Here is a 20,329-nt window from a genome sequence, read left to right on the forward strand (position 1 = left end):
ACATATACAAAACATGTTTCCACATAATATTATATAATATATTATGCAAAAATGATTAAAAAATACATTTGTATATTAGATTTGGAATTGCAATAAATTAATAAAGAATTTCTTAGTTTTGAGTTATCCAGTTTGTTATTCATTTTTCTAAATTTGTATTATTTAAATTATATCAATTTTTCTATTTAATTATAATTAGAAAAAGTGACAATGAATATGATGATAAAACATATCATGAATATGATCATAAAACAAATCATTAAAATAATCATTAAAAAATTATTAAAATAAATAAAAATAATATATTTATTGAAAAAACATATATAACAAGAATAAAAATGAATATGATGAAAATTATTTTTTATTCTTATTAGAAGAGATGAGATATAATCATTGAAAAATTATTTAAAAGTTAACCCAAGCAATCGACAAAAATATTTAATTCACAAATTTTGTGTGATTTTAATCATTTTATATTCAACTATTTTTTTGTTTCAAAAGTTGTTATTAATCTCAAAGCAAAATTTTATTTATTAGTGTTTTTTTAATTAATAGATCAAAAAATTGTATTGGTTTGGAGAAGAAAAAATATTAAATTTAAAATCAAATAATTTTTGATTTTTTTAAAGATCATATATATAATTGGAATGAACGTGAAAATGATGAAAAAAAATTATCTTCTTGATTTGAAAAAGTGAATGTAAAATATTTTTTCGTCATGTCAATACTATGTTTAAAAAGTAGCATTTGATTATTTTGTAAAAATTTTATTCGGGTTGAGTATATTAACTTATAAATATTTGACCAAATAGTACGGTTTTGAAAAAAGATATATTGTATATAAATTAAAAAAACCGTTGAAACCTCATAATTTACATAAAAATTATTAGATTAACATCACAAAACTTTTAATATATTATTAAAATACTAATATATAAAATTTATATCTTAATAAATATAATTAAATGCTTAAATCTTTATCAACAAAATATCCACGCGTAGTGTAGACGCAAAATCTAGTATTTTTATAATAAAAACTTAACCTTTATAAACTGATAAGAAAATTTCTATTTTACTATATTTATTATACACAAATTAGAAAATATAAATAATATATAAATCCGTGTGTATACCCGGGTCTTCAGTTTATCATAAAAGCTAACAATCGAGCATCTTCTCTAGTTCTCCTCCATTGCTATTTGATATTTGCTCCAAAATCTCAGTTTTTGTTTGTTCGGGGAAGATGAGTATCACGCGGATCTTGTTATCTCTAGTAATTGTTTCACTGTTTTCAAGCTCCCATCTCTTGGCCGATCAGATCTTTCCAGCTCATTTAGGTATGTACTGCTTACACGAACCATCTCTTAATTTCCCGATCAATTTCGTGTTTTTTTTTTCCCTCTTCAATTTGGGATTATTCCAATGATTCTGCTCGATTTTACCATTTTTAACAGTTGGAACATTCAGCCGAAACAATCGTGAACCAAAGTACACGATCCAGTTTCTTCCTCAAGATGCACCTTATCACCCGGTAAAATCAATCTCCATTTCTTCACAATTATCTGATTTCTGACCCTGAACGAAATTTGTTTGACCCTAATGATTTTATTATTATTCATAGGGTGATAATCTGGAAACTATGGTTATGATTGATAAGCAAAGGCGTAAATTCTTGTGTTTCTTACCTAAGGAGGAAGAACCCATGAGCGGATGGAGCTCTACTCAGCAAAACGTTAGCACAGTGATGATGGAAACCGATAAACAGCTGAAGCTAAAGACTCCAGACGAACTGCTTCAACCACTGAATGAAAAATGCCTTATCCGGGTAAGAGCCGATGGCCTTGGTTTTCCACATTTCATGTGTTTCTTTGACCAGATTTTAAGCGAAATGTGTGTGTGTTTTTTGTTTGGTGTTGCAGCAAGAAGGTTGGTGGTCTTATGAGTTTTGTCATCAAGGGTCGGTAAGGCAGCTACATATTGAGGATGGCACCAAGGTATTTGGTGATTGACTGATTTCTTGATTTTCTCTGTTTATAATGATCACATTGTTGCCTTTTCGTGCAACTAGTTTTATCGTATATGCAATCCGCTGTATTATGAATACCCTTTTGTGTCCTGCAATCTGCTAACTTTTGGTGATTTCTTGATTTCTCTGTTTATAATGATCACTTGTTGCATTTGATCGTATATTCCGTTGTGTAAGCAAATATGGCTTTTATGCATACCGCTGCCCTTTTGTGTCCTGAAATCTGCTAGCTATTGGTGATTTCTTGGTTTCTCTGTTAAAAATGATCACTTGTTGCGTTTTCTTGCATCTAGTTTTATCGTACATTCACTTGCGTAACTCTCCTATGGATTTTATGCAATCAGATGTATTATTAATACCCTTTTGTGTCCTGCAGTTTGCTAACTTTTGGTGATTTCTTGATTTCTTTGTCTATAATGATCATATGTTGCCTTTTCTTGCATCTAGTTTTATCGTATATTCACCTGCGTAAAGTCCTATGACTTTTATGGAATCCGCTGTATGAATATCCTTTTTGGTGTCCTGGAATCTGCAGATTCTCCAAGAGTTTTCTTTGGGTACTTATGACCCAGAGGCAACTGCTGCTTTTAATCAGAATGTATCTGATGCTTCTACAATGAAAGAGAGGTTTTTTCTTTTACATAACCTTTGTAGTACAAGGCTGTGTATATCTCAGTTGGTTTTGATATCGGTGTTCTTTGCAGGTATCACTCACATATATACACCAACGGGACCACCTGTGATCTTACAGGAACGCCTCGGGAAGTCGAGGTATAAACCTGGTGGCTGCGATTTTTCATTTGGCTGATGGAATTAAGGATTTTCAATTGTTCTTGATATTTCTCAATGCAGGTGAGGTTTGTATGCGCAGAAACCAGGGCAATGGTCACTTCGATCACAGAGCTATCCACTTGCAAGTACGCACTGACTGTTCAGTGCCCGACCTTGTGCAAGCATCCGTAAGAAATCTCGTTTACTTCAAGTCTAATTTTCAAAGAGAGACTTTTCTTGCTTCCACATCATCGTTATGGAGACACTAATGAAAAATATATGTTTTTATCATGCATGTTGGTTACCAAAGACATAAACAAAGACAAATTGAAAAGATGTTCTGATATGGGGACATACAGTTTAGTTGAAGAAACGAGTCATCCATTTTATAAGTAAACTCACGATCTCTTGGTTTGTGAAACTTCTTTTTCTTTGGGGGCATTGCAGACATTTTCAGCTAGAGAAACCAGTGTCACACACGATCCACTGCAATTTGATCCCATTGGAAGAAGACGCAGCAAGAAACGAGGAGGGAGGACGAGTAGTAGGCGAATCACCTAAGGATGCTGATTCTTGAAAACCGCTTAACCGAATCGCAGTGGTAACAGTTAAAACAGTGACTGTATATATAAGAGCTAGTATATCTATCTCAATGGTACTCGTTCAATTGTTCAAGAATCATGGATATAAACCGGTATTGCTTGCCGGTAAAATGATGATACAATTTGAAGTTTGGAACCGGTTTGAATTTCCTTTTGTAGAAACTGATGGTAGAAATATAATACAGAGGATTCGAATTCTTTGCAGTTGATTTGTTTGGGTTTATTCTACTATGGTTATCTTCTGCCACAAGGATTGGGCGATATCCTTTGGTTATAATTGTTTTTGACAAAGTTAATATATAGATGCAGCCAAAATACTATTTTTTTCATAAGAGTGCGTTACATAACTTATCATTTTCTGATTTGTAATTACACCAATAAAACACACCTTTTGAAAATAAAAAACCTAAATCCGAAATCCTCAAAAAAAAATAATACGTTAAAAATATTAGAGATTCCTTACAAAACCCAAATTTATCTAATATCAACCCCATTAACCTATTTATGTCTATGGTTTTCATCACGTAGATTCATATATAACTATAAGTGTGTTATGAGAACAAGAAATGTAATTTTGGAGTTGCCAGTTGTGCAACTCTTTTCTTTCTATTTTATGAGTATCAATCAAAAACAATTTTATACTTGTTGACAACTAAGAGTTTCTTCATTTCACTTTTAATTTCTTGCACAATAAAGCTCCAATGAGCTATTTCCCTTTATATCTTTGATTTTCTATCACAATAAAGTATAAATATATACTTGTTTTGACAATCTCTTCATGGTATCAGAGCTGCAGTCGGTTCATGTGTTTGCTTGTTCATCGAGGAAGGCTGTTTTGTGTTCGGAGGCGCACCCAAAGTGTTTAGGCTCATCCTCTCCAAACAGAAGTTCAAAGATATAAAGAAAAATAGCTCATTGAAGTTTTATTGTGCAAGAAATTAAAAGTGAAATGAAGAAACTTTTAAGTTGTCAACAAGTATGAATCTTTTCTTTGATTGATACTCATAAAATAGAAAGAACAGAGTTGCACAATCGAAAATTCCAAGGTTACATTTCTTGTTCTCATATGAATCTATTTGATGAAAACCTTAGACATATAGAGATTAATGGGTTTGAAATTAGATAAATTTGGGCTTTGTAAAGAACCTCTAAAAATAAACCTGAAAATTAAATACTTGTTATAAAATATATTGATTATACATTTGGGAATTGCTTTCTCTCCAAGGTTCTTAACTTTTAACATTCATTTCCTTTAGAGATTTATCCCACTTAAACTATTTTGTGTCAATGCTATTGTAAATGATGTACAATCAAAAAAGAGAAATAACAAGAGATCTTGATAGTTTTGGTCTTCACTCTCTAAATCTCTCTCTAAGTCTATTTTCTTTAGTATTTACATATACTTTAAATATATACGAACGTATTTTCGAAGTTGTATTTCACAACACATTATCAGCATGATCATCTCTTTACTCGTTCGTATTCGAAAAATACGATCTGAGTCTTGATCCGTTCATACGTTTGGAGGTAAGATTTAATTTATGTTTAGTCTATCTAAATTTTATATATGATTTATGAAAACTGAAAGATAGGCTATGCCTTCTTCATTTATGTATTATTTTTGGAAAGATAAGCTATGCTTTCTCCGAAATAAACAATTATATGGTAAACTATGTCTACTCACATAATTATTATATAGTTGATGGTTTAAACCTCCTCCTTGATCATATTTTATACAGTAAAAAGTAAGCCTCCTTCATTATCACAAAATGATGGAGTGGAAAGTTAACCCTCCTCCGTGTTCATATTTATGGAATGGAAGATTAAGCTTCCTTTTTGTTCATATTTATGGAGTGGAAGGTTGGACCTCCTGGTCTATATTTATAGAGTGGAAGGTTAAGTCTCCTCCTTGTCTATATTTGTAGAGTGGAAGGTTATGCCTCCTCCTCATTTTTATAGTAGGTTCAGCGTCCTCAAAATCTATGAAAGCTATACCAAGTATGTTATTATTATGAACTAAATATTTAATTTGTTTTTATTACAATAAGTTTAAAGACACTGAAACATATCTTTAAAAGTAATTGAGAGCTCTGATAGAGGTAGAAGCTCTAGAATAGCTAAAAAGCTTTCCGAAAATGCTAGAAGCTCTGGAAGAGCTTTGATATGATCCTTGGTGTGAGGATCAAACCCTAGACTACTTTCCAATGGTTGCGCAGTATAGATCGGATATTTGATGGATTTGCGGAATGAAACGAAGTGATATGGGTTTGTGAATGATTGTAAAGCTTAGGTGGAAGTGCCTTGATACTTCTAAGAGTGATGGAAGATCTCTTAAACTATCAACAGATTAGTTGCTTGTAAGGAAAGGATGAAGATCCGAATTCACTTAATCAAGCTGGTGATCAAATAAGTTCAGGGAATAGTTGAAAAGAAAAGGTTTGATAAATTGAAAAGAAGGAGAATGAGTCGTACATATAGAGTCTCTGAATACTTAGAAAATAACAAAGACAGCTAATAACTTTAAAGACTCAAAGACTAACGTAAACAGAGTTTGAATCTTGAGAAAATAGGCTCCTCCCTTCCTTGGACGAATTGATGAATGGACTTGGGCTGGATTTCATCAAGAGACCTCTTATTATAGTGTTGTGAACAAGCCTCATTAAAAACCTTGTTTGGAAAACTCAAATGGTACAAAACCAAACCAAGGGAAAAAGAGCACAAGTCACAACACCTCTCTTGATGAACTATTAAGTGGCTTGTGTCCCAACCAGTGAAGTTGGATTAGCACACCTAAGATTGCCCTGGATCGAATATATTAACTTGTGAAAAGCTTGCTTGAATCTCAAAGCCTTGGCTCTTGTCATATGGTCCGAGAGAAAGATCTAGGTCTGTGTCTTCTTCACTTGCTTCCTCTGGTTTCGGCTGCTCCTTATCTTCATCTGTAACTTCATCAGGTTCTAGTTCGAGCTTGCCCTCTTCTCCATTAGTTTCCTCAGTTCCAAAGCCGGCCATGATCATATCATCCTCTCCCACTTGAAAAGGATTTGACCTCAAATCTGTATCTCCTACAAAAAAAGGAACTAAGTCAGAAACACTGAAACTCAGACTCACAGAATACTTACCTTGGAGATCTAATTGGTAGGCATTTTCGTTGATCTTCCTGATGATCTTGAATGGTCCATCAATTCTGGGCATGAGCTTAGACTTTCTTTCATTAGGAAATCTGTCTTTTCTTAAGTAAATCCACACCATGTCTCCTTCTTCAAAGGTCATTTCCTTACGGCCCTTGTTAGCATGTTTGGCATAGTACTTAGTCTTGTTTTCAATGTTGATCCGCGCCTTCTCATGGATCTGTTTCACAAGTTCTGCCTTTTTCTTCCCATCCAAGCTAACTCTTTCACTCAAAGGTAAAGGCATTAGATCCAAAGGTGAGGTGAGATTGAACCCATAAACAAACTCAAGTGGGGAAAACTTAGATGCAGAATGTTTAGCATGATTATAAGCGAATTCAACATGTGGCATTCTTCCCAAGTTTTAAGGTTCTTTTTAATCAATGCATGCAACAAGGTAGACAAGGTTCTGTTAACCACTTCAGTTTGACCATCTGATTGTGGATGACATGTAGTAGAAAAGAGCAATTTGGTTCCTAACGTCGACCAGAGTGTTTTCCAAAAGAAACAAAGGAACTTAATGTTTATATCAGAAACTATAGTTCTAGACATGCCATGCAATCTCACAATGTCTCTAAAGAACAACCTAGCAACATTCATGGCATCATCGGTCTTATTACATGGGATGAAATGAGCCATTTTTGAGAACCTGTCTGCAACTACAAAACAGAGTCTTTTCCGGTTTTAGTCCTAGGAAATCCAACAACAAAATCCATAGAAATGTCATGCCATGGATGCAAAGAAATGGGCAAAGGGGTATACAAATCGTGAGGTTGTTTCTTAGCTTTGGCTTGCTTGCAAGTAACACATCTTTCACAAGCTCTCTCGATGTCCTTCTTCATATGTGGCCAGTAAAAATGTTCTTGGACTGTGCTCAGAGTCTTGGCTACGCCAAAATGACCCATTAGTCCACCTGCATGAGCTTCTTTGACAAAAAGATCTCTAATAGACGAGTTAGGCACACATACGCGATTTTCAAAAAACAGAAAGTCATCGACTCTATAGTATTTCCCACTGCCAAACTTCTCGCACGAAGGATATATGTCCTTGGAATCAGCATCAGTAGGGTACAGACTCTTAATATGTCCAAACCGAGTAGTTTGGTCTCTAAAGTGTTCAAGAGAACATACCTGCGGGATAAAGCATCGGCAACATCATTATCTTTACCTTTTTTGTACTTGATAACATATGGAAAGATCTCAGTGAATTCGATCCATTTAGCATGCCTTTTTATTCAGCTTTTTTTTGGCCCTTTAGGTACTTAAGAGACTCATGATTAGTGTGAATGACGAATTCTTTGGGCCAGAGATAATGTTGCCATGTTTGGAGAGCTCTCACAAGCGCATAAAGATCCTTGTCATATGTAGGATAATTTAGTGTAGCTCTTCCAAGTTTTTCACTAAAGAATGCAATAGGCATTTTCTCCTGCATAAGAACAGCACCAATACCAATTCTTGAGGCATCACATTCTATCTCAAAAATTTTATTAAAGTCAGGGAGAGAAAGCACCGAGAATGAGTAAGCTTGTCTTTCAAAGTTTGGAATGCTTCTTCCTGAGCGTGTTCCCACTTGAACCCCACGTTTTTATTATAACCTCAGTGAGTGGAGCTGTGAGAGTGCTAAAATCTTTGACAAATCTTCTATAAAAACTCACTAGTCCATGAAAAATTCTCACTTCTCCAACTGATTTTGGACTTGGCCAATCTTTGATTGCTTTGAGCTTTTCCTCATCAACCTTGATTCCATCTGCACTCACAACAAAACATAAACAGACAAGGTTATCTGTTCCAAAAGTGCATTTCTTTAAATTATCATACAAGGTTTCCTTCCTAAGCACTTCTAAGAGTTTTCGGAGATGCTCCATATGTTCATCTAAGCTCTTGCTGTAAATCAGAATATCATCGAAATAAACTACAACAAAATGACCTATATAAGCTCTATAAGAACATGGTTCATTAGTCTCATAAACGTGCTAGGTGCATTTGTTAACCCAAATGGCATGACTAACCATTCGTATAAGCCCTGCTTGGTTTTAAAAGCAGTTTTCCATTCATCACCCTCCTTCATTCGAATTTAGTGATACCCACTTTTAAGATCTACCTTAGAAAAGATGCTAGAACCGTGTAATTCACCAAGCATATCATCTAATCTAGGTATAGAGTGTCTATACTTCACCGTGAATTATTGATGGCTCGACAATCCACACACATCCTCCAGCTTCCATCTTTCTTTGGAAAAAGTATAACCGGTACTGCACATGGGCTCATACTTTCATGAATATGTCCCTTTTCCATGAGCTCAGTGACTTGTTTCTGCAGTTCTTTGGTCTCCAAAGAATTGGTTCTATAGACTGGCTTATTCGGAAGTGAAGCTCCGGGTATAAAGTCAATTTGATGTTCTATGCCGCATATTAGTGGCAAGCCTTGTGGATTCTCCTATGGAAACACATCTTCGAATTCCTGCAAAAGTAGTTTAATCTTGCTAGGAATATCCTGCTTTGGCATGTTTAAGTTAAAACATTCTTTAAAAACTAGCAGGTAGTTTGGAAGTTGCCCTTTGGTGTTGCTATCATGAGCTTTGTGGATGGAGAGGCTGTAGTAGCAGCTTGGGATTTGTTCTTTTTCATAGCTATCTGATCTTGATGGACTTCTTGAGGAGTTATGAGGACTTTCATAACTAGCACGGTCTTCTTTCCGAGGTAACCAAACGAATAACGGTTGGTGAAACCATCATGCATTACTTTTCTATTCGATTGCCATGGCCTCCCAAGTAAGATATGCCCAGCATCCATAGGCAAGACATCACACAAGACTTCATCCTTGTATTTTCCTATAGACAGCGGCACCATAACTTGGTTTTTGACTTCCATCTCTCCCGCTTCATTTAGCCACTGTAACTTGTATGGCTCTGGCCTCTTCATCATTTTTAAGCCTAGCTTCTCCACCATAGGTTCACTAGCCATGTTAGTACAGCTTCCACCATCTATAACCAAACTGCACACTTTACCTTGAACTATACATCAGCTGTGAAACAGATTTTCCCTCTGCTCATCTCTTTCGGTCTTGGTTTGAGCGTTCAGAGTTCTTGTATTACTAAGAGCTCTCCTCTAGCAGGCATCTCTATTTGATCCTCATCAGATTGCTCTTCTTTCGATTCCACTTCTCCATTATCTCTAATGATTATGGCTCGCTTGTTGGAACAACTACTAGCATAGTGACCATATCCTTTGCACTTGTAACACTGAATATCTGTAGTCTTAGAAGTAGTCGCTATCTGCTTTCCCTTGGCACTCTGTTCCTCATTCTTTGGTTTGGATGGTTTAAATTCTTTCTGAAAACTCGTTTTCTCATCCTCTGAGTAGCTCGGTTTGCTGGAACCATAGTTAGACTTGAAACTTTTTCTGTTGAGCTGTTTTGCGAATATGATGGCCTTGTGAATTAGTTCCTCAAGTTCCATGTAGTGATGCACCTCTAGACGATCTATGATGTCTCAGTTTAATCCTCCCATGAACTTAGCCATAGTTGCTTCTCTGTCTTTGCGAATGTCAGCCCTTAACATAAGAGTTTCTAACTCTTTGTAATACTCCTCAACAGATCGACTTCCTTGGCTTAAGTTTCTGAGCGTGAAATGCAGCTCTCGATCAGCTCTCAATGATAATGACTTGGCATAAATCTTCTTCTCATAAGGATCTTCATCTGATTCCATGAGTCAATTGGATCCTCTCCTATTCTTCTTCTTGCCGTGACTAGATTATCCCACCAACTCAAGGCATAGTCTTTGAATTCTGTAGGTGCCAACTTCAGCTTTTTATCGGTTGTATACTCTCTGCAATTGAACACAAGTTCAATATTCTTTTCCCATTCCAAATACTCTTCAGGATCTGCAGTACCCTTAAATTCAGAAATTTTGAGCTTGAGGCTGCCCATAGGATCACCGACTCGAGGCTGGCTCTCTTCTCTATCACTCCTTCTTCTTCTCGATGAGTGGGCTCTAGAAGAATTACTGTAATATTGCTCAGAAGCCGAATGATCTTGATTCCTCTTTGGTTTCTCTGAAACTATCTTCTCCATGTCTGATCTCATGTTTTCAAACTCTCGTTGCATAGCAGTCATCATTTGAGCCATCATAGCTTCCATCATAAGTTTGTTGGCTGCTACACTTGGATTCGCTGGTTCCTCTTCTTCATGACGCAATTCCACCATTGTACCTGTTCAGATTACAAACAAAGAACCAATAAAAAGGCTCACAGTATAACACAAACTAGCTCTAAAACAGATCAGAATCAAAACAGAACATAAACTAATTCATTCTCTTTAGGTTTTCGAAAAGTTTTTCGAATTTTCTGATGATTTGTAAACATAAACTAAATAGATCCAATGCTAATGGATACGTTCCTGACTAGTTTCACACAAAAAATCTCGATCAGATCAGAATATGAAAAGTCACAAAATTGTTAAACATGAAAAGACAACCTGGGTTTGGAGATTTTGCTCTGATACCACTTGATATGATCCTTGGTGTGAGGATCAAGCCCTGGACTACTCTCCAATGGTTGTGCAGATATAGATTGGATATTTGATGGATTTTCGGAATGAAACGAAGTGATATGGGTTTGTGAATGATTGTAAAGCTTAGGTGGAAGTGCCTTGTGATAACACTCGATTTTGACCACTTTTTACCATTCAATTCAAATGATTTTTCAAAGGTTTTATTTAGTTTTAGGAAATTTTATTATGATTTCCATGTATTTGTAGTTCCAAGACTCTTTTCAGGAAACTTAGGGAAAATGATGGCAAAATAGAAGAAATCCACTTTTTCAGCTCAGAGTCAGACCGTCGGAAGTTTGGTAACAAATGGAGGCCTTCCCACCGTCTGATCCAGCTAAAATTTGGAGACAATCAAGAGAACACAACCAGATTTCCATTGAACTTTCCATCACAAAGATCCAACGGTGCAATCAAAATATACATGGAGAACAAGTTGACCCAGTTCACCAGTCCCGAAAGACTCTCACCTGCGGGAAACACATGCCCTGGAAGACTCTCACCCCCGGTGAACCTTAGGACGAGCCACAAGGCCCAACATCAACGCTCACTTCGCCATTTCTCTTCAGAGAAGCCCTAAATGAGACCTGGAAGACCTTAGGACCTATAAATACATTGTTTAGCAGTCCACCAAACTCTGTTTTTCTAGGGTTAGACGATGGAGATGGGGATTCTTCCCCAGATCCATTGTTCTTTCTCCCTTTTATCTTATTGATGTGTTGTGTGTCGTGAGGGTTGTCAAGTTTTATCCTAAATGAAATCAATAGCCGCAAGTGCACAGCTGATCGATTGTAGTACTTAGGGATCGAATCCACAGGGAAAATGGATCTTTCTTGCAAAAGCCTTCGAAAGAATTATAAAGTAAGGAAGTCTAGAACCAAACGGTTTTGTGGGGGTTTTGGTGGTGTTGATATGTCTAAATTTTGCATCATTTAGGCTGCATTTTAGAGTTCATATCATGTGTTTTCTCATGTATATTGAGCCTTTAGGCATCAAAATAGGTTTTAGGGCTTGCATTAGGTCCCAAAGAGTTATGCATGTTTTGAAGTCTTTATCAGGTGCTTTGGAGGCTATTTGGAGCTCAAGAGGAGGATCAGGAATGAAAACGGTGAAGAAAAGGGTCAAAAGGGTGAAAACCGCTTGGTGGAATCTCTCGGCCAAAATGCGTACCGGCTGGACGAAAACCTCGGCCAAAACCCTTACCGAACGGTCGTTATCGGCTAAAAATGGACATCGGGTGAAAATCCCCTCAGGTGAAGTTTTACGCCGAGGCGAGAAGATTTATCGGCTAAAAATCTTACCGCGGTACATGATTCTCGGACATTTTCCTTACCGCGGGAAGCATTTCTCGGCCAAAATCTATTTTCACCCGCGCACTTCAAAGCTCGCAAATCCGGGGAACCTTCCTGTCCGAATCAGTTGACGGGGTCTTCATCAAGGTTGGAGATAATCAAGCCAAGATCCCAGAACAGTTGGAATCATCCAATTAGGACCAGTGAGAAGAGAGATATCGCCTCCGGAAGACTTGCCTGTCTCGCATGCACCCGAACGCCGATCAGCTGAGCTTCAAAGATTACGTGGGACGGAGACCTTCTGATTCGAACCAGTCTACCTAGTCTTCATAAAAGTTTGAGATCTATGAAAAACCTTCCGGAACACTTGGAGTCACTCAATTCGGACCGGTGGTTTGGAAGATACCGTCTCCGTAGTACACATCGGTCTAAAAGCCGTATTTTCCGGTCATTCCGATGCGGTACAAATATGAGCAATCCAGGAAGCCTTCCACCTGCCAAGCTCCGATGGTTTCTTCACCAAAGTTTGAGATGAATGAGTCATCTTGACTATGGAACTGGTCTCAAAGCATTTGGAGTCGTGTGCTGAAAGTTATTGCTTCCGGAAGACAAGTTGGTCGATATGAGCCCAGATGAGTTGCGATACGCGCTAAGTGTTTCTACAGACCTCGGCATCGCTACCTCGACACTGCTCAGGCCAAGGCTCATATCTTGAGAGCATTTTGGGCTAGACCTCGTACTGATCCCTTGGTATGTTGAGATCAAGGCATGCATGCAAGAGAAGTGAAGCTGAAAACGACTAAGTGTTGATCATGCACCTCGGTACAAAGACCCTGGCATTGCATGCCAGACTCCGTCTTCCTGAACCCCTCGACTACCAAGCTCCGCGGCATTACATGGCGAGGTCCCTTGTCATAACTCTGGAATCAAGAACAAGGTGACTTAAGATAATACACGTGAAGATGGATCGAAGATTAGGGTTCATGCATGTTCTTGATGTGTTCTTCACGAGATCTCCATCTTGATCTCTGCTCACGTGCACCTCTCGGCATCAATACCTCGGCTTCACACTCCGACACACCGTGGCACTCACCCAACGACCCAAGAAGGCGGCTCAGTACCCGGTTTGTTCCGGGCTGACCCGCAACACTTTTCCTTCGCTATAAATAGATTTTAGGACCAAAAACCTAATCATCTTATCTTTTATCGTCTTTTAGCTTTAAGAACTTGCCTCTTTTGTGAAACTTGATTAATCTAATCCCATATCTCGTTTTTGCATCAGAATCTTGTTCTTGTTTTATTTATTTTATTCACCAGCATTAAACTCCTTATCATGACTAGCTACACGTCTTGCAAAGGACTTAGTGAGCTCGTTATGATCAGTGAGTAGTCGTTTAAGCGGCTTTAGATAGGTAGATTAGGGTGCTTTCATAATAGATTAGTGAGTTTAGGGGTCTAGTCTTGCATGTTTCATTCCTTAACCGACGAGATCTCTAAGCTGGATCCAAGCACATCACTTGAGGTTCAGATCTGAGACATATCTCACATCAAAAGTGTTTGTAGAAATGTCTGAACCACTCGGTTAAGGGTTTAAGAGTCTGTCATCGCGAGAGTGATAGTTTGTTCTCTTAAATGACTTATTGAACTGAATCTTAAAGCTGACTGATTCATGCTTCTCAAAAGGGATTTTGGTATGAAAGAGGATCAGTTTAGATGTTTAATGCTTTCATGAGAAGATTAACATACTTTGAGTTCATGTTAAATGAAACCGCTTGATAAATCTGATTCATTAACTTGCTAGTCTAGCTTGGAAGCACCCGAGTCATATATCCTGTCTAAAGCTTCTGCATTTATCATATATATTCATCATCCGAATCATTTTCTCATTTACTGTTAATCATTTGCACTACAAGAAAAACATCATTTTACGACGGCCAAAATGGTCGTTATTTTGTCGTAATTGGGCTATTACGACGAACTACCGACGATTACAAAATCGTCGTAAAGTCATCGTCGTAATAGACAAATCGTCGTAAAATCATCGTATAATACGTGCTTGGGGGTTCTCTTGCCTAACCGAGCCCTCACCATGCTAGAGAAGCAATGTAATGTCTCTTTCTACGTGCTTAAAGACCAGTTGTACAGCCCGCTCCTCGATCCGCCAATGCGCAAGTGCACCATGGTGAACCAGGCCGCGACTAGTAGGCCTCTGAACGAGAATGGCACGACCGGTTGTGAGAATGAGGAGCCGAGACACTCTGAGAGAAGAATATGGGCTGGCCGATACCATTTTGATCCATACGTGTGGGGAGAACCTGAATACCACACCAAGAAGCTGTACTCGAGAGTCCACACCCTCCAAAAGTGGTGTAAGTGGCAAGACAAGACCATTCATGCGTTGGTGGACTGTGTAAGGCACCTGAAGAAGAAAGTCAAGCGACTCACCGCACCATCTTCACCTGACAAGAACTCGGCGACCTCAACAGCACCGGTTGCACAAAAGGAGGTTGGAGAAAGCTCGAATGCGAGGAACCCGGAGTTTCCACCAGGCAAAGAGGACTGGATCGATCCTGCCACGGCATTCCTGCCTGAACCCTCTAAAATCAGCCCACCACGTCAGTCCACACCCTCCTGCTCAACATCGAATCCCTCGCACTACTTGGGATCAGACCTCTCCGATTGAGGTATAGACTTCAAACCTTTGTAAATACACATCTTGTATATATCATATTGCATTTGTCTAGTTTTTCCTTTTTACTTCTCTCACACGCTTTTATAACACATACATATTTGAGCTTTCTTATCCCTTTTTATCACTCTCGCTAGCTCAAATAGCTGATCTCTCATCTTGAGACAGTTCCATGCCTTTAGCCTAACCTTTCTTTGAAGCCTAAACACCCTTTTTGTGTGCATGATTTGTGAGGCCTTGTTTCTAGTAGACTTGGTAAAAAGTGTTGGGTTTAGAGCGACAAAGATAGCGCTGCATGTAGACACTAGTCCATCATCAAGGGCCAGTCTAGGCTAGGGTGAAAGTGAGAGCACCGGTTTTGAGTGAGCGAGCTGAAAAGAAAAGAATTTGAGTGATAAAAGTGGAAAGAACCGGATTGGATAGGGGAATGAAGGCTAAAATAAAAGAAAGCGAGTCTATGAAGAAAATCTCATATGTGAAAATAAAAAGAGCCTCATGGAAAAGAAAAGAAAAGATTCAAAAGAGGCATGTCTTAAGAAGAGCTTATGTGTTAAAGAAAAGAAACTCGCTAAGTTGTTAAAGGAAGCATTCCCCTATGATATGAAATGAGGAGAGTAACGAGAGGTCATTGAGAGTCAAAGGCAAAATGCCATTTGGGGGTGAGTAGACTAGAGAGAGAGTCTTGTGAGGATCAATGCCGAGAGTGAAGAGCATTTTGGGTGTGGGGTAGATGCAGTTCTATCTTTGTATGCATCCGTTGCTTTTTACCCTTAGCATTTTACTAAAGTCTACTAATTTTTGAGTGATCCCCTTTCATGGAGTACCAGTTACTTGATTGAGATCATTTTCATCTCAAAACCCAGTCCCAAGCCGAATGAATTCATCTTGATTTGCATAAACATGATCCACCGGTTACAAGCTTAACGAATGTGAAAGAGTTGAGAGAGAAGAGAACTTGTGGAGATTCCTTGCTTTAGTTGATATATATCTGAGTATGGCTTTGCGTTGCATATTTGAGCATGAACTTAAGTTCTCATTGTGATCACTTCTCTCTAAAAAGGAAATATGAGCTCCCATTGCATTACAACCTCTTTCTCTCATTTGTTCTTTTTTCTTAAGGACAAGCAAAGGCCAAGTGTGGGGGAGTTGATATGTCTATATTTTGTATCACTTAGGCTGCATTTTAGAGTTCATATCATGTGTTTTCTCATGTATATTGAGTCTTTAGGCATCAAAATAGGTTTTAGGGCTTGCATTAGGTCCCAAAGAGTTTTGCATGTTTTGAAGTCTTTATCAGGTGCTTTGGAGGCTATTTGGAGCTCAAGAGGAGGATCAGGAATGCAAAAGGTGAAGAAAAGGGTAAAAAATGGTGAAAACCGCTTGGAGGAATCTTTCGGCCAAAATGCGTACCGGCTGGACGAAAACCTCGGCCAGAACCCTTACCGAACGGTCATTATCGGCTAAAAATGGGCATCGGGTGAAACTCCCCTCAGGTGAAGTTTTACGCCGAGGCGAGAAGATTTATCGGCTAAAAAGCTTACCGCGGTACATGATTTTCGGACATTTTCCTTACCGCAGGAAGCATTTCTCGGCCAAAATCTATTTTCACTCGCGCACTTCAAAGATCGCAAATCCGGGGAACCTTCCAGTCCGAATCAGTTGACGGGGTCTTCATCGAAGTTGGATATAATCAAGCCAAGATCCCAGAACAGTTCGAATCATGCAATTCGGACCAGTGAGAAGAGAGATATCGCCTCCGGAAGACTTGCCTGTCTCGCATGCACCCGAACGCCGATCAGCTGAGCTTCAAAGATTACGTGGGACAGAGACCTTCCGATTCGAACCAGTATACCGAGTCCTCATCAAAGTGTGAGATCTATGCAAGACCTTTCCGGAACACTTGGAGGCACTCAATTCGGACCGGTGGTTTGAAAGATACCGTCTCCGGAGTACACATCGGTCTAAAAGCCGTATTTTCCGGTCATTCCGATGCGGTACAAATATGAGCAATCCAGGAAGCCTTCCACCTGCCAAGCTCCGATGGTTTCTTCACCAAAGTTTGAGATGAATGAGTCATCTTGACTATGGAACTGGTCTCAAAGCATTTGGAGTCGTGTGCTGAAAGTTATTGCTTCCGGAAGACAAGTTGGTCGATATGAGCCCAGATGAGTTGCGATACGCGCTAAGTGTTTCTACAGACCTCGGCATCGCTACCTCGACACTGCTCAGGCCAAGGCTCATATCTTGAGAGCATTTTGGGCTAGACCTCGTACTGATCCCTTGGTATGTTGAGATCAAGGCATGCATGCAAGAGAAGTGAAGCTGAAAACGACTAAGTGTTGATCATGCACCTCGGTACAAAGACCCTGGCATTGCATGCCAGACTCCGTCTTCCTGAACCCCTCGACTACCAAGCTCCGCGGCATTACATGGCGAGGTCCCTTGTCATAACTCTGGAATCAAGAACAAGGTGACTTAAGATAATACACGTGAAGATGGATCGAAGATTAGGGTTCATGCATGTTCTTGATGTGTTCTTCACGAGATCTCCATCTTGATCTCTGCTCACGTGCACCTCTCGGCATCAATACCTCGGCTTCACACTCCGACACACCGTGGCACTCACCCAACGACCCAAGAAGGCGGCTCAGTACCCGGTTTGTTCCGGGCTGACCCGCAACACTTTTCCTTCGCTATAAATAGATTTTAGGACCAAAAACCTAATCATCTTATCTTTTATCGTCTTTTAGCTTTAAGAACTTGCCTCTTTTGTGAAACTTGATTAATCTAATCCCATATCTCGTTTTTGCATCAGAATCTTGTTCTTGTTTTATTTATTTTATTCACCAGCATTAAACTCCTTATCATGACTAGCTACACGTCTTGCAAAGGACTTAGTGAGCTCGTTATGATCAGTGAGTAGTCGTTTAAGCGGCTTTAGATAGGTAGATTAGGGTGCTTTCATAATAGATTAGTGAGTTTAGGGGTCTAGTCTTGCATGTTTCATTCCTTAACCGACGAGATCTCTAAGCTGGATCCAAGCACATCACTTGAGGTTCAGATCTGAGACATATCTCACATCAAAAGTGTTTGTAGAAATGTCTGAACCACTCGGTTAAGGGTTTAAGAGTCTGTCATCGCGAGAGTGATAGTTTGTTCTCTTAAATGACTTATTGAACTGAATCTTAAAGCTGACTGATTCATGCTTCTCAAAAGGGATTTTGGTATGAAAGAGGATCAGTTTAGATGTTTAATGCTTTCATGAGAAGATTAACATACTTTGAGTTCATGTTAAATGAAACCGCTTGATAAATCTGATTCATTAACTTGCTAGTCTAGCTTGGAAGCACCTGAGTCATATATCCTGTCAAAGCTTTCTGCCTTTATCATATATATTCATCATCCGAATCATTTGCTCATTTACTGTTAATCATTTGCATCTTTATCTATTTTAGATCTCATCTTTTATTTGCTTTTCATGTTTATTTGCTTGTTAAAGTAGTTTAGCAAAAACCTTTACCTGTTCATCTTGACTTAAGATCACAAGTAACATAGATTAGTGTCTCACACACAAGTTTGGATTGATAACCCCTTGTACTACAAGACAGGGGATTGATAACCTCTACAAAGAGCCTCAAAAACTCTTAGTTATCAATTGGCGTCGTTGCCGACTTGTGGGAGCATTAGTCTCTTATTTGTTCTTAAGATCAAGACTTTACTTTCTTTTGTTTTACTAACTCTTTTGCAATTTCTGGCTTTGTTTTCAGGTGCATGAAAACCAGATCTCGCAGCACAGAACCGCCTCTGCCCTACGACAATAACATCAACAGGATCGAAAGGCGAGCTCGCGAGAGAGAACGGCACTTTGAAAGGCTTGGAATGGCAGAACAGCAAAGGATAGAGCAGCAGGCTCAAGATGCCGAGCACCAGGCTCAGGCTAATCAGGCGCAGGTAGAAAGAAATGAACAACCAAGCCTTCGTTAACCAACAACAGGCTCAAAGAAATGAAAGGCTTGCTCAGCAGAATCAACATCAAGCCAATAGAAACGAGCAGCAAGCCCATCATGTTCATCAGCCACCGCCACAAGCTCAGAGACAACGTCCTCCGGTCTTTCTTGGAGAAAACGACCGAGCTAACGCGCACCAATATAGAGCCGGGATTCAGGCACCACCTGTGAAAAACAACAACTTTGAAGTTAAAGCTTCCCTGCTCAATATGGTGCAGAACACCAAGTTTCACGGTCTACCCGGAGAGGACCCTCTTGAGCATCTTGATCAGTTTGATCGGGTTTGCGATCTGACAAAGATTAATGGCGTGTCAGAAGATTGGCCAAGCTAAGGAATCAGATCTCAAGTTTCACGCAGCACAACAACGGGAGCTTTAGTGAAGCTTGGGAACGGTTCAGGAGCTATACCAACCAATGCCCACACCACGACTTCTCGGAGGCATCCCTCTTGAGTACTCTATACCGAGGTGCACTCCCCAAGATCAGAAACCAACTCGATACAGCTTCAAATGGAAATTTTCTTGGGAAAGAGATCAATGCGGCAATGGAACTAGTGGAGAACCTCGCCATGTCCAATGACACGTATGGAGAAGACTTTGACAGGGCAAACCGTTCAGAAGGATCTAGTGAAGAACAGCGCATGAAGAAAGATATAAGAGAGCTACAAAGCAAGCTTGACAAGGTTCTCATGGCTACACAAAAGCCAATACACTTTGTAAGTGAGTTTGATGAGCAAGGGCCGAGTTTTGATAATGTCAATGAAGATGGTCTAAATCAAGCGGCTCAATCAGCAGAATTACAATCAGCAGAATCAAGTGGCTCAAAGCAACACCTTTAACAGCCAACCGCAGCAACATAAGTTTCCACCAGGGTTCAATCCGCAGCCGATGAGTAATCAGCAACAGAACCAGGGAACGGGCCAAAATCAGATGGGAACTGACGTCTGTGGGATTCTATAGCAATTGTTACAGGGTCAGCAGAGGGTTGAGAGCCAGCACGCAACAATGCAACAAGATATTAGAGAGCTTAAGCAGAATCAAGCCTCGACATCATCAAGAGGACCGGCTTTACCAGGTAAGCCGGTGCCTAACCCCAAGGAATATGTGAACGCCATCACATTGAGGAGTGGTAAAGAATTACAAGCTCCAGAACCTAAGACAAAGCTCATTGAGGCCAATGAGCAACTCGGAGGGGAGGCAGCCTCAGATGATGCGCAACAAGAAGAGGT

At 39.2% G+C, this 20,329-nt stretch overlaps 1 protein-coding gene and 1 non-coding gene across 2 annotated transcripts; one reads left to right on the top strand and one right to left on the bottom strand.

Moving 5' to 3' along the window:
• Positions 1-1,135: 1,135 nt before the first annotated feature.
• Positions 1,136-3,627, top strand: LOC18025668 (protein OS-9 homolog). The gene is made up of 8 exons (XM_006408578.2): positions 1,136-1,337; positions 1,455-1,531; positions 1,622-1,825; positions 1,920-1,994; positions 2,562-2,653; positions 2,731-2,797; positions 2,879-2,985; positions 3,245-3,627. Exons 1-8 carry the CDS (start codon positions 1,244-1,246, stop codon positions 3,372-3,374), a joined length of 846 nt encoding a protein of 281 aa, XP_006408641.1. The 5' UTR covers positions 1,136-1,243; the 3' UTR covers positions 3,375-3,627.
• A 15,799-nt stretch (positions 3,628-19,426) lies between these two features.
• Positions 19,427-19,533, bottom strand: LOC112089455. Its single transcript, XR_002901093.1, has one exon. It is a non-coding gene; the product is annotated as a small nucleolar RNA R71 (small nucleolar RNA).
• Between the last annotated feature and the right edge of the window lie 796 nt (positions 19,534-20,329).

Source organism: Eutrema salsugineum, unplaced genomic scaffold (assembly GCF_000478725.1).
Source record: "Eutrema salsugineum unplaced genomic scaffold, Eutsalg1_0 scaffold_12, whole genome shotgun sequence".
Lineage (NCBI taxonomy): Eukaryota > Viridiplantae > Streptophyta > Magnoliopsida > Brassicales > Brassicaceae > Eutrema > Eutrema salsugineum.

Coding starts and splice junctions, on each gene's coding strand:
- LOC18025668 (XM_006408578.2), top strand. CDS start 1,244: ATGAGTATCACGCGGATCTTGTTATCTCTAGTAATTGTTTCACTGTTT. Junction 2,798..2,878: donor GAACGCCTCGGGAAGTCGAG/GTATAAACCTGG, acceptor TTCTCAATGCAG/GTGAGGTTTGTATGCGCAGA. Junction 2,986..3,244: donor CCGACCTTGTGCAAGCATCC/GTAAGAAATCTC, acceptor GGGGCATTGCAG/ACATTTTCAGCTAGAGAAAC.